The sequence below is a fragment of the Anomaloglossus baeobatrachus genome, chromosome 5 (genome assembly GCF_048569485.1).
Source record: "Anomaloglossus baeobatrachus isolate aAnoBae1 chromosome 5, aAnoBae1.hap1, whole genome shotgun sequence".
Taxonomy (NCBI): Eukaryota; Metazoa; Chordata; class Amphibia; order Anura; family Aromobatidae; genus Anomaloglossus; species Anomaloglossus baeobatrachus.
This window is the reverse complement of record NC_134357.1, coordinates 583,748,781-583,762,464: the sequence shown is the minus strand read 5'-3', so window position 1 is coordinate 583,762,464 and position 13,684 is coordinate 583,748,781. Positions and strand designations below refer to the sequence as shown.

Genomic DNA, 13,684 nt, shown 5'->3' with positions numbered 1-13,684 from the left:
CCCACTCCATAATGCCCTCCCAGAGTGCCCATCTCCTTAATGTCACCCCTATACACTGAGCCTCTCCATAATGTCCCCCACACACTTTGGGCCATTCTATGATATCCCTCACAAACACACAAATATCCCTTCATATTGCCCCAACCCCTAATATTTTGCTCGCATTGCCCCCTTTGTATAAAGACCAACTGCCCCTCGCTATATTGTGCCCCTTTTAAAAACCTTCCCTTCCACATATTGTGCCTTGGAAGTAACTCTGATCTACCTCCCTCCTGATAGTTAGATAATTGATCTTCAGCTCCTCCATGGGTCACTTACTTTCGCCAGGCGCCTCAGATGCTTCTGCACCACCAGCAGCAGCATAATGATTTCACCAATGTATTGACCTAATCACACTGCTGCACATTGGGGCTGGGGAGTACAGGCGCTCCTCTGCCCCAGTATCGGTGCTTCAGTATTGAAATGTATTTGTCTCTGAAAGACGCCAATTCATTTGAAAGTAGAAAGGAGAGAACGGCAACTGCAGGACAAGTCCAGGGGCCGCAGCAAATATCCTGGCAGACCACATGCGTAAGATGTGCAGGTCTGGTATGGCACAAGTAATTGAGATAAAACAGATGTCGCAGTGAAGAAATCAGTGACACACATACAGAATACAATCAATCACATTATTATCCTTGTCACTAACTAATGGATCAGGCCTTCTCTGGGACCTCATCGCTCTCGAACTTTTCTGTGGCATGGTGGCTGTAAGTCCACTTTGCGTCCACCCGACCTGCTTGGTACAGGCTCTGGCGACAACTCCTCCCCTCCTCAGCTCGGCTGAGTCTTTTATATTTAAATTCTCAGAAAAAAATATCTTTAGCGGGTACCAAACTCACTTATTATATCAGATTTAACCTGCTTTTTCAATTTATATTAAAATGTATCTTTTTATTTATATCTCTTTAAAAAATCTTCACACAAAGACAAACAAAAATACATACACCGTGAAACCTTAAAAAGGTTGTCTGAATCACTATACTTTAGACTGTTGAGGGATGGAAAGGTATAGGAAATATATACACCTCCTTTTGAAATATCAACCAAGACTTGAAGGGAATCAATCAATTAGAAATGTCCTTATTAATACCCTCACAAGGACCATCCCTACCTGTCAATGGAGTACATCCTTATTTATACGATGCCCCCATTCCTCGGCGGCTTACCCTTGTATGTCCCTTCTCTCTCACTCTCAGTTAATGCAAAAAAACAAGTCTCTATAGTGATAAGGACCACCTGAATCTCTGACACCTCAATGCATCTGGTACATGTACAATGACATTAGTACCTATTATGGACTATCCCTTCATCTCATTCCTGCCTGGCCAATGGAGCACACCCTTATTTTTTGAGTGCCCCCACTCCTCGGCGGCTCACCCTAAATTTTGCCCTTCCTATCCTAGTTGAGGAAATAGTATACGGTCATGAAAAAGATCAAAAAAACTTATTTACTTATACTCATGTTCTTTCCAAGGTCTTAAAGGTGCCTAATGAATATTCAATGTCTTGTATCATTATTTTTAGAGGTCTGGTCTCTACAAGTGATTAAGGACCACCTCACTTTTCTGGCACCCAATACACAAAAGTACGTACAATTAGTACCCAATCTAAGCTTTCCCTCCGTCTTTCTCCTTCCTGGCCAATGGAGTACACCCTTAATTTTTCGGTGCCCCCACTCCTTGGCGGCTTGCCCTGAGTTTGGCCCTAATGTCAAATGGTCATATAAAAATATTTCATAGTATTCAGCAATGAGATAAATCACTTATCTGAGGATCTCCACGGTGCCTAGAGACTATTCAATTTCTTATGTCATAGTTCTTTTTATGGTCTGATCTCTACGCGTTTCACTCCATACACATCACTGACGGAGCTCATCAGGAGATTTTTCTTTTTCAAAAAAGGCCTAATAGCCTAAAAGCCTTAGATGTTGCAGCCTCCAGACACAGGTGTCATACCATTTGATGTCTGGAGGCTGCAACATCTAAGGCTTTTAGGCTATTAGGCCTTTTTTGAAAAAGAAAAATCTCCTGATGAGCTCCTTCAGTGATGTGTATGGAGTGAAACGCGTAGAGATCAGACCATAAAAAGAACTATGACATAAGAAATTGAATATTCTCTAGGCACCGTGGAGATCCTCAGATAAGTGATTTATCTCATTGCTGAATACTATGAAATATTTTTATATGACCATTTGACATTAGGGCCAAACTCAGGGCAAGCCGCCAAGGAGTGGGGGCACCGAAAAATTAAGGGTGTACTCCATTGGCCAGGAAGGAGAAAGACGGAGGGAAAGCTTAGATTGGGTACTAATTGTACGTACTTTTGTGTATTGGGTGCCAGAAAAGTGAGGTGGTCCTTAATCACTTGTAGAGACCAGACCTCTAAAAATAATGATACAAGACATTGAATATTCATTAGGCACCTTTAAGACCTTGGAAAGAACATGAGTATAAGTAAATAAGTTTTTTTGAGCTTTTTCATGACCGTATACTATTTCCTCAACTAGGATAGGAAGGGCAAAATTTAGGGTGAGCCGCCGAGGAGTGGGGGCACTCAAAAAATAAGGGTGTGCTCCATTGGCCAGGCAGGAATGAGATGAAGGGATAGTCCATAATAGGTACTAATGTCATTGTACATATACCAGATGCATTGAGGTGTCAGAGATTCAGGTGGTCCTTATCACTATAGAGACTTGTTTTTTTGCATTAACTGAGAGGGAGAGAGAAGGGACATACAAGGGTAAGCCGCCGAGGAATGGGGGCATCGTATAAATAAGGATGTACTCCATTGACAGGTAGGGATGGTCCTTGTGAGGGTATTAATAAGGACATTTCTAATTGATTGATTCCCTTCAAGTCTTGGTTGATATTTCAAAAGGAGGTGTATATATTTCCTATACCTTTCCATCCCTCAACAGTCTAAAGTATAGTGATTCAGACAACCTTTTTAAGGTTTCACTGTGTATGTATTTTTGTTTGTCTTTGTGTGAAGATTTTTTAAAGAGATATAAATAAAAAGATACATTTTAATATAAATTGAAAAAGCAGGTTAAATCTGATATAATAAGTGTCTTTTATATTTAGCAACTGCACCGCAACTGTCACCTGACCCGCTGTCTCTTCTTAATTCGTTCCTTGAGGAACCACACTTTCTTCTCTTTAGTTCCTGCTTGTCCTTTCTGACCAATGATGGTGATCTTCACTTGCAGATACTGCAGGATGTTTATTGAGGGCATCTTCTCTTCACCATTCTCTTACAGATACAGTTAGGAGGTATTGAACAGCCGCTAATGCGGTGAATATACCTGACCTAGCAATGGAATTGGTCGACTTTTGAATGACCAGCAGACACCCCTGATGAATGGACAGAGTTAATACGTTGAGGGATTATCTGGACAAAACAAATCCTTCTGACACAGGTAATGTGGGCATAGATGCCCCTCTCCCTAAAGTTAGATTATGCAATTTTATTTCTAGTGCGCAGACAGTCTAAAGAGGTGCCAAATTAATTAGGAGGTATTCAACTAACTTTAGAGAAAAGCTTCTCTCTTACTTTCATAGGCTTTATTGAATTCATCCACATGCAAACCTGGCTGACGAATGAACCAAGAAAATGGTAAGATCACATAAAACAGTGCCTACTACTGACTGTGTCATTCAACTCAAACAGTCCTTCAAAAAAACAAAACTTCATTGGCTACGTCGGGTGAAAAATAAAGTTATGGTTCTTGGAGGAAGGCGAGAGAAACAAAAAAATGTAAAAAGGAAAAAAGCCCAGTCATTAAAGGATTAGAGTAAAAAAACAACGAATTCCACAAAGGATTGACAGATTGGAAATATCCATAATATTAACAGAAAAGATCTCTACAAGTTTTAACACCAAAATCAAAAATTTTGTTAAATGAGAATGATTACAAAACCAATTATGATGTAGTAAACACAACACAAACATAAAACAGTAAATCATCCTTCTAGAACAAAATGAAAATTGTAATCACTGTATTATCTTTGAGGTGGGATTTGCTTCCACATAAATATGGGAAAATAAGAGGTTCAATTCATAGAAGCTCACATATAGAAAACTCCTCAAGAAAAGATAAAAAAAAAACACTTAGAAGATATGTGTTAAAATTGGACTAACCACATATATATAGATAAACATACATGATACTACGATACTGTACTCACCCTGATAGTAGGCCTATAGAACAGAAACAAGTACCAGCGGAGGTTAGACACTAGTAATGGGTGGACCCGAACTGTAAAAGTTCGGATCCGTGGGGTTTCAAACTTACCCGAGAGTGGTTTCCTGCCATGAGATGCAGGTCTGAACTCGGTGAGGTCACTGAGTTTACAGAGGTCAGGTTACCTGCAATGACAAGTGGAGGACTGTGGGAACCTCCAGCAGTGGGAACCTCCAGCTGTGACCACAAATAACCCGAGTAACGTTATCACTCATCGCGTGGCTCAGTCTCTACCTGAAGCTCACAGCGGGCGGTCATGTTCTGTGGCCGCGTGCTGTCACTTCTGATGTTACACTCTGAAAAAGTGTATGGCGATTATGAATAATAATGCAAATCCATTATATGAGCTATTCATGAGACAGAAGAGCACCTTCAGTAACCGGCTAATCCTTCTGAGGTGTAAGAAGGAAAAATATGGGAAATCATTTGTGCCAACTGCTATGGGAATGTACAACAATAACATTCGTGTTAAAACATCAAGGTGAATGTTTACTTCTTTATTTCTCCTACTTTTCAGTTTACCCACTGTGTGTTACCTAATCTAATGTATAATGTTCTTCTGTCAATTCTACTTCTGTCAATTAAGTAATTCATGTTATTATTTAAGTTGTGCTGCTGTGATACCATAATTTCCCACGGGATCAATAAAGTGTATCGTGTCGTAACTTCAGATGTAACAGAGCTGGGATTGCCTTGTGAATTACGTCTGACCTAGTTGTTTAGGGGGTTAATAAAGAGGTCAAAGATTGTGTTTTTTTGTATTTTATTTAAAATAAAAGATTTTTTTGGCGTTTGGGTGTTTTATTTCTTTTCACTTACAGATTAGTAATCATGGGGGATCTCATAGACACCTTCCATTACTAATCTAGGGCTTAGTGGCAGCTGTGAGTTCTTATTAACCCCTTATTACCCCGACTGCCACCACACCAAGGAAATCGGGATGAGCCCGTTAATGTGAGAGATTGTGGCATCTAATGGATGCGACAATCCAGGGCAGCTGCAGGCTGATATTTTTAGGCTTGGTGGTCATTAAGCTTGGGCCTCCCCAGACTGAGAATGCCAACCCTCAGCTGTTGGATTTATCATGGCTGGGAATCAAAATGAGGGGGGGGGGGGGGAACCACACGCTGTTTTTTTAATTATTGATTTAAATACATTTTTTTAAAAAATAGCCCCACATGGTTCCTCTTATTTTGATACACAGCCAAGATGAGCGCATGCCTGGTGGCTGCAGCCTATAGCCATATGCTTTATCTATGCTAGGTATCATAATATGGGGGACCCTACACCAATTATTTTTTTATTCATTCATTTTTACACCACAATAGAGACCTGCAGACAGGGTCTGTGATTGTAAGCAGTCAGACACGCTGTCACTCAGGGTGGGGGCGCGTCTGACTGCAACAAATCATAAAAGGCAGGACTGCTGGTGGGTGGAGAAAGCAGTGAATATGAATAAGCGATAACGAGCGGCCCCAGAAATAGAATGAGCGCCTAGAAGCATTTACAGCCACCCAGAGATCGGTAAGTGTAACGCGCTTGCTCCAATCACCCGATCCCTTCTACCACCACTTAGCGACCGGCATTCGGTCAAATATCAATTCCAGGCCGGATCCATTTTCTTAAAATCTGGTTAGACCCGCCAATCCTGTTATCTACGAGTCCGCCCATCACTATTAGACAAGACCTAATATTATGATGCCACACAGCACAGAGGCTGTCCCTAATTCACCTGGATTTACCTGTCTTTGAATCACTGACGGACACTCAATTCTGTCAAGATACTGGCGAATACAGGCATATAGCGTTGATAGATGGAAATATACTTATTAGGGAGTAGATATTATTTGGCTCCTCCAACGTCAATGGTTTTTGATTACAAGTGTGCATCTTTTCTTGAGGGGCTTTCTATAAGTGGAATTTGTTTCCAATGAGGCTTAATCAATAGTGAAATTTTTGTCACAAAGTTCCCTTGTTGAATACTACGAAAGAGAAACCTTGGTCGTCTCACATCTGGTAATTCCAATTCCAGGATGTGAAAGTTGACATTACAGCAGCTCCAGCAGCCACTCACCCTGAGTTTCACCGAACGTCACAGCCCAGCATCAAGAGGAGGGTTTACTTACCCATCCTGCAGCGGTGTGAGGGCCTACACCAGGATTGAGAGAAGTTTCGTCGGGTGAGTATCTTATCGCAGAGGAGTTGGTAGAGGGGGGAGAGGAGAGAGCAGTGTGGATGAACAGAGCGCAGTGCAAGGGGGGGGTGCAGAGCAGTGCGGATGAGCAGAGCGCAGTGCGGGGGGGAGAGCAATGATGCAGATGAGCAGAGCAGCGCCGATGAGCAAAGCGCAGTGCAGGGGAGCAGTGCACTGCAGATGAGCAGAGGAGAGCAATGCAGATGAGCAGAGCAGTGCGGAAGAGCAGTGCGGGGGGGCAGAGCAGTGCAGATGAACAGAGCGCAATGCAGGGGAGAAGAACAGTGTGGATGAGCAAAAAGCAGTGCAGGGGGGCAGTGCACTGCAGAGGAGAGCAATGCAGATGAGCAGAGCAGTGCGGATGAGCAGAGCAGTGCGGATGAGCAGAGCAGTGCGGGGTGAGCAGAGCGCAGTGCGGGGAGGGCAGAGATTAGTGCAGGGGAGAGCAGAGCAGTGCGGATGAGCAGGGCAAAGTGCGGGTGAGCAGGGCACAGTGCCGGTGAGTGGGGCACAGTGCGGGTGAGTAGGGCACAGTGCGGGTGAGCAGGGCACAGTGCGGGTGAGCAGGGCACAGTGCGGGGAGGGCAGAGTGCGGATGAACAGAGATTAATGCGGGGGTGAGCAGAGCAGTGCGGATGAGCGGAGGGAAGTGAGGGGGTGAAGAGCAGTGCAGATGACCAGAACAGTGCGGGGTGAGCAGAGCAATGCGGATGAGCAAAGCACAGTGCAGGGAGCAGTGCACTGCAGATGAGCATAGCAAAGCAATGTGGATGAGAAGAGCAGTGCGGATGAGCAGAGAGCAGTGCGGGATGAGCAGAGAGCAGTGCGGGATGAGCAGAGAGCAGTGCGGGAAGAGCAGAGCAGTGCGGAAGAGCAGAGCACAGTGCAGGGGAGCAGTGCACTGCAGATGAGCAGTGCGGATAAGCAGAGCAGTGCGGATAAGCAGAGCAGTGTGAGAAGGGGAGAGCAGTGTGGATAAACAGAAATTAATGCGAGCATGAGCAGAGCAGAACGGATGAGCGGAGAGCAGTGCGGGGGTGACCAGAGCACAATACGGGGGAGCAGATGAGCAGAGCAGTGCAGATGAGCAGAGCACAGTGCAAAGTGGCAAAGCAGTGCGGCGGTGAGCAGAGCAGTGTGGGTGTCAGCAGAGAAGTGCAGGGGGGCAGTGCGGGGGTGAGCAGAGCAGGGTAGGGGAGGCAAAGCAGTGCGAGTGTGCAGAGCAGGGGAACACAGAGCAGCGCAGGGAACAGAGCAGTGTGGGTGAGCAGAGCATCGCGGAAGAGGCATAGCAGTGCGGGGGAGAAAGAGTAGAGCAGGGAAACCCAGAACAGGGGAACACAGAGCGGAGCAGCAGAGGGAACACGGAGCAGCACAGGGAATAGAGCTGTGCAGCGCTCCCAGCCAATGGGGAAAGTACTGTTCTTCATTGACTGGGACAGCGAGTATGGATTGTCGTGGGACCCCCTTATAGGATTACACTTGACCTGGATTAGGGATTTTGCAGGAGAAAAAAATTGGTGAATGAGGGTGTGTCTTGTCTTTAATTCTGTAATACTTCTATTTTTTGACGTGTTCAGGTTCGCTTTTTTGAATCGTTGTGGGACCTCACTATGGATTACGCCGGATATTTAAAAAAAATAAATAAATAAATAAATTGTAATAAATTGGTACACAAGGGCTGTAGTCGGAGGGGGTTTATCCAAATAAAATTTATTTTTCTTTGTTCAACTACTGGATTAGTAATGGGGGGTATCTGATAGACGCCCACCCATTACTACAGTAATACCAGGGCTTGAGTCAATTCACAGCTGACATCAACCCCATTTATTAGCCCGTTTGCCACCGCACCAGGGCAATGGGAAAAGCTGATACGAAGTGCCCAGATACTTTTGGGGTGGTTGCGGCCTGCTAGTTTTAGGCTGTGAGGATCCAATAAGCATGGACTTCCCCAGCCTGAGAATGTCCGCTTTACCATGGCTGGTGATCCAATTTGGGGGTGACCCCATGGTTTTCGTTTTAAATTATGTATTTAATTTTAAATAAAATAACATTTTGGGGGTGCCCTCTTTTGGATTACCAGCCAAAGTGAAGCTGTCAGTTGTAGTCTGCAGGCTACAGCTGTCTGCTTCACCTTAGCTGGCTACCATACATAGGGAGTTCCCATGTAATTTCTTTGGGGGAAAATATTTAATTTGTGGCTAAAAAAGAGGCTCAACGCCCTTTAATGCCACATGAAAGGCAATGGGTGCAAGTGTACAATGTGCAGGGGGTGGGACATTATATATGTGTTGCATATCTATCTATGTATTTCTACCCAGTCATCTATCTAGCTTTTGACTGTTTTGAAAACTCCATGTTAAAAATTCACGCCACACGGATGTCACACGGATGATACAGACGACACACGGACAACACAAGGAGACTAAGCAATAGGGGAAAAAGCACTCGTATGACATACGGAATGATACTCGCATTTCACTCCGAGACACTTTAGGAGCAACAACAGAGCTACAAGTATATTTTATACACAGATGTGACTGTACTCTTACCTACACTTGTTATAAAAAATAAATATGGGGACCCGACGTCATTTTTTTTTCCAATTATTTATTACATGTTGCGACAGCCAATCATAATTTCAGTATAATACATATATTATATACATACACACACATACAGTGCCTTGCGAAAGTATTTGGCCCCCTTGAAATTTTCAACCTTTTCCCACATTTCAGGCTTCAAACATAAAGATAAAAATTTAAATTTTATGGTGAACAATCAACAACAAGTGGACACAATTGTGAAATTGAACTATATTTATTGCTTATTTTAAACTTTTATAAAACATCATAAACTGAAAATTGGGGCGTGTAATATTATTCATCCCCTTTACTTTCAGTGCAGCAAACTCACTCCAGAAGTTCATTGAGGAACTCTGAATGATCCAATGTTGTCCTAAATGACTGATGATGATAAATATAAGCCACCTGTGGGTAATCAAGTCTACGTATAAATGCCCCTGCTCTGTGATAGTCTCCGTTTTCTGTTTAAAGCACAGAGAGCAGCATGAAGACCAAGGAACACAACAGGCAGGTCGGTGATACTGTTGTGGAGAAGTTTAAAGCCGGATTTGGTTACAAAACGTTTTCCAAAACTTTAAACATCCCAAAGAGCACTGTGCAAGCGATCATATTGAAATGGAAGGAGTATCATACCACTGCAAAGCTACCCAGACTTGGCCATCCATCCAAACAATCATCTCAAACAAGGAGAAGACTGATCAGAGATGCAGCCAAGAGGCCCATGATCACTCTGGATGAACTGCAGAGATCTACAGCTGAGGTGTGAGAGTCTGTCCATAGGACAACAATCAGTCATACACTGCACAAATCTGGCCTTTATTGAAGAGTGGCAAGAAGAAAGCCATTTCTCAAAGATATCCATAAAAAGTGTTGTTTAAAGTTTACCACAAGCCACCTGGGAGACACCAAACATGTGGAAGAAGGTGCTCTGGTCATATGAACCCAAAATCATACTTTTTGGGCACAATGCCAAACAATATGTTTGGTGTAAAAGCAACACAGCTCATCACCCTGAATACACCATCCCCACTGTCAAACATGGTGGTGGTAGCATCATGGTTTGGGCCTGCTTTTCTTCAGCAGGGACAGGGAAGATGGTTTAAATTGATGGGAAGATGGATGGAGCCAAATACAGGGCCATTCTTGAAGAAAACCTGTTGGAGTCTGCAAAAGACCTGAGACTGTGACGGAGATTTGTCTTCCAACAAGACAATGATCCCAAAACATAAAGCAAAATGTACAATGAATGGTTCACAAATAAACATATCCAGGTGTTAGAATGGCCAAGTCAAAGTCCAGACCTGAATCCAATTCAGAATCTGTGGAAAGAGCTGAAAACTGCTGTTCACAAACGCCTCCATCCAACCTCACTCAGCTCCAGCTGTTTACAAAGGAAGAATGGGCAAGAATTTCAGTCTCTCGATGTGCAAAACTGATAAAGACATACCTCAAGCGACTGCAGCTGTAATCGCAGTAAAAGGTGGCGCTACAAAATATTACCTTAAAGGGGCCGAATAATATTGCACGCCCCAATTTTCAGTTTATTTTTTATAAAAGTTTAAAATAAGCAATACGTTTTTTTCACCCTCACAATTGTGTCCCACTTGTTGATTCCTTACCATAAAATTTAAATTTTTTATCTTTATGTTTAAAGCCTGAAATGTGGGAAAATATATATATTTTTATTGTGTACACACACACACACACACACACACACACACACACACACACACTATGAACTATATCAGAGCAAGCAGAAGATAGACACTTTCTTCCCCGATTGTGCAGAGCTTGGAGCTGATGTGATCTCTCTCTCCTGAGCAGAAGTCAGTGCTTTAATAAGATGCAGCAGGTGCAGACACAGGAAAGATGGCAGGGAAGGAGTTTGAGTGGAGTTCTGAGTAGGTGTGAGATACTGGCTGCCGCCACCACAAAGAGTCATGGAAGTTTTAGTAATTGAACAGAGGAAGTCAGAGGAAGTCAGGAGAAAGATTAACCCCATCAGAGCTGGAGCCAGCAATGAGGATGTGCTGCTAGAGCATGATAAAAGGTAATATTGCTAAAATAATATAATAGATATGTGGAGAGGCAGATATTAGCAAGATATGGGAGAAAAAAAAATAACAGAAAAACTGTTTTGGTACTGGACAACTTCTTTAAGATCTGATTTTTGAGAACAAGAGGGCTTGTCCTCTGTGTGAACTCTCTCATGTTTAACAACTTGTGATTTACTGGTAAAACATTTTCCACATTCTAAACATGAAAATGGCTTCTCTCCTGTGTGAACTCTCTCATGTGAATCCAAAGTTGATTTTTGGGAAAAACATTTTCCACATTCTGAGCATAAAAATGGCTTCTCTCCTGTGTGAATTCTTCGATGTCTGGCAAGTTTTGATTGATCAGCAAAACATATTCCACATTCTGAACATGAAAATGGCTTCTCCCCTGTGTGACGTCTTTGATGCGTAACTAAAGCTGCATTCCGTTTAAAAGATTTACCACACTGTGAACATGAAAATGGTTTCTCATCTGGGCGAATGCACTGATGTTTATCAAGATATGATTTATATTTAAAACATTTCCCACATTCTGAACATGGAAATGGCTTCTCTCCTGTGTGAACTCTCTGATGTGAAACAAAAGTTGATTTTTGGGAAAAACATTTCCCACTTTCTGAGCATGAAAATGGCTTCTCTCCTGTGTGAATTCTTTGATGTCTGGCAAGTTTTGATTGATCAGCAAAACATATTCCACATTCTGAACATGAAAATGGCTTCTCCCCTGTGTGACTTCTTTGATGCAAAACTAAACCTGCATTCTGTTTAAAAGATTTACCACACTGTGAACATGAAAATGGTTTCTCATCTGGGCGAATGCACTGATGTTTATCAAGATATGATTTATATTTAAAACATTTCCCACATTCTGAACATGGAAATGGCTTCTCTCCTTGGTGACTTATTTTATGCTGATCAAAATTTGCTTTCTGCTTAAAACATTTCCCACATACTGAACATAAAAATAGCCCTTCTACTTGGTGAATTATTTTATGCTGATTTAAATATGCTTTTAGCTTAAAACATTTCCCACATTCTGAACATGAAAATGGCTTCCCTTCTTGGTGAATTATTTTATGCTGATGAAAATTTGCTTTCCGCTTAAAACATTTCCCACATACTGAACATGAAAATGGTTTCTCTCCTTGGTGAAATATTTTATGCTGATCAAAATTTGCTTTCTGCTTAAAACATTCCCCACATTCTGAACATGAAAATGGCTTCTCTCCTTGGTGAATTATTTTATGCTGATCAAAATTTGCTTTCTGCTTAAAATATTTCCCACATACTGAACATGAATACAACTTCTCAACTCTGTGAATGTGGTGATGTCTTATAAGATCGAAGTCATAGTGGAAGCTTTTCCCACACTCGGAACATGAATATGGTTTTGTTGCTGTATGAACTTTTTCACTTTGTGTAACAATTTGCGATGAAGATGAGACCAACGGAATAGGATGAGATGATAGATCTTTACTCTGAAAGCGAGAGATTTCATGCGGCATAATAGCGGCCTCTTCATATGTATCTTGTGTCAATCCCTGATCACTTGTTTTAAAATCTGAAGATATTTGATGTCCTCCTTTGTTCAAAGCATAGTCATCTGCTAAGAATAAAAAATTTTTAGTAGCATAAATTCAGGTCACAATTTTCAGATTTATATTTTTAAAATATTTAGAAAACCTTGGATGGTTTCCTTTACCCACTTCACGACATTTGACGTACTTATACATCATGGTCAGATAGAGGTTCACAAGTGCCTGATTGTTGTCATTGCAACCTTAGCTCCCAAAGATGACCTCTGGGTTAGCCAATTACAGCAAGCCTGTTAAACTATACCAGGAGCATTGTCTAAGAGGCTTTTGTCAGCGTATCACTGACCGATATAATACATTGCAATGCTAGTGCTGCAATACATTATACCAGCGATCAGAATAATAAAAGTTAATGTCCCTTATAGGGACTAAATAAAAAAGGTTCAATAGGTTAAAAATGTAAAAAAAATGTTTTAAAAAAATGAGAAAATAAAGAACAAAAAAGTGGAAAAAATATCATGCAATAAATACGTATATTTATGTAAAATTATAAACAAAAAGTATACTTGGTATAACAACGCCCTGAACAGCCCGATATATTAAACTGTCACACTAGTTTTTAGTGGGAAATAGACTCTTTGGGTTGTGCTGAAAGCTAAAGGTTCTTATCTACAATTCAAGACAATTACATCTCTCAGATGGTAGATGAACCGACCAGGGTATCAGATAATTAGCTGGATTTGGTCCTGTCAAATAGACCAGATATAATTTCAAAAATAGGTAATATCAGCTCACCAAGCCTGCTGCAGTCCCATAATCGTCCTGTGGTGGATCATCAGCGCACGGATGGTCAAAAGTCTCAAAATAGATATAAAATATAAATCCAGCGCAATCACATGGAATATTAAAAAGTTGTCTTCTTTATTGATAGTTTTTCATAAACTCCAAAAGGTACATGCAGCATAAAAATAAAGGATGCCCAGGTCAGAGCGACGCGTTTCAACAAACTGTCTTAATCATGGTCTGAA

General features: G+C 41.8%; 1 protein-coding gene across 1 annotated transcript in view; it reads right to left on the bottom strand.

Moving 5' to 3' along the window:
* Nucleotides 1-13,684, bottom strand: part of LOC142313138 (uncharacterized) — a 180,911-nt gene that overhangs the window by 139,097 nt on the left and 28,130 nt on the right. The window contains exons 9-11 of the mRNA XM_075352125.1: nucleotides 11,163-12,727; nucleotides 3,595-3,634; nucleotides 3,152-3,294 (exon numbers count right to left, since the gene is read on the bottom strand). Coding sequence (XP_075208240.1) covers nucleotides 3,152-3,294; nucleotides 3,595-3,634; nucleotides 11,163-12,727 — 1,748 coding nt within the window. The remainder of the gene's footprint in view (nucleotides 1-3,151; nucleotides 3,295-3,594; nucleotides 3,635-11,162; nucleotides 12,728-13,684) is intronic.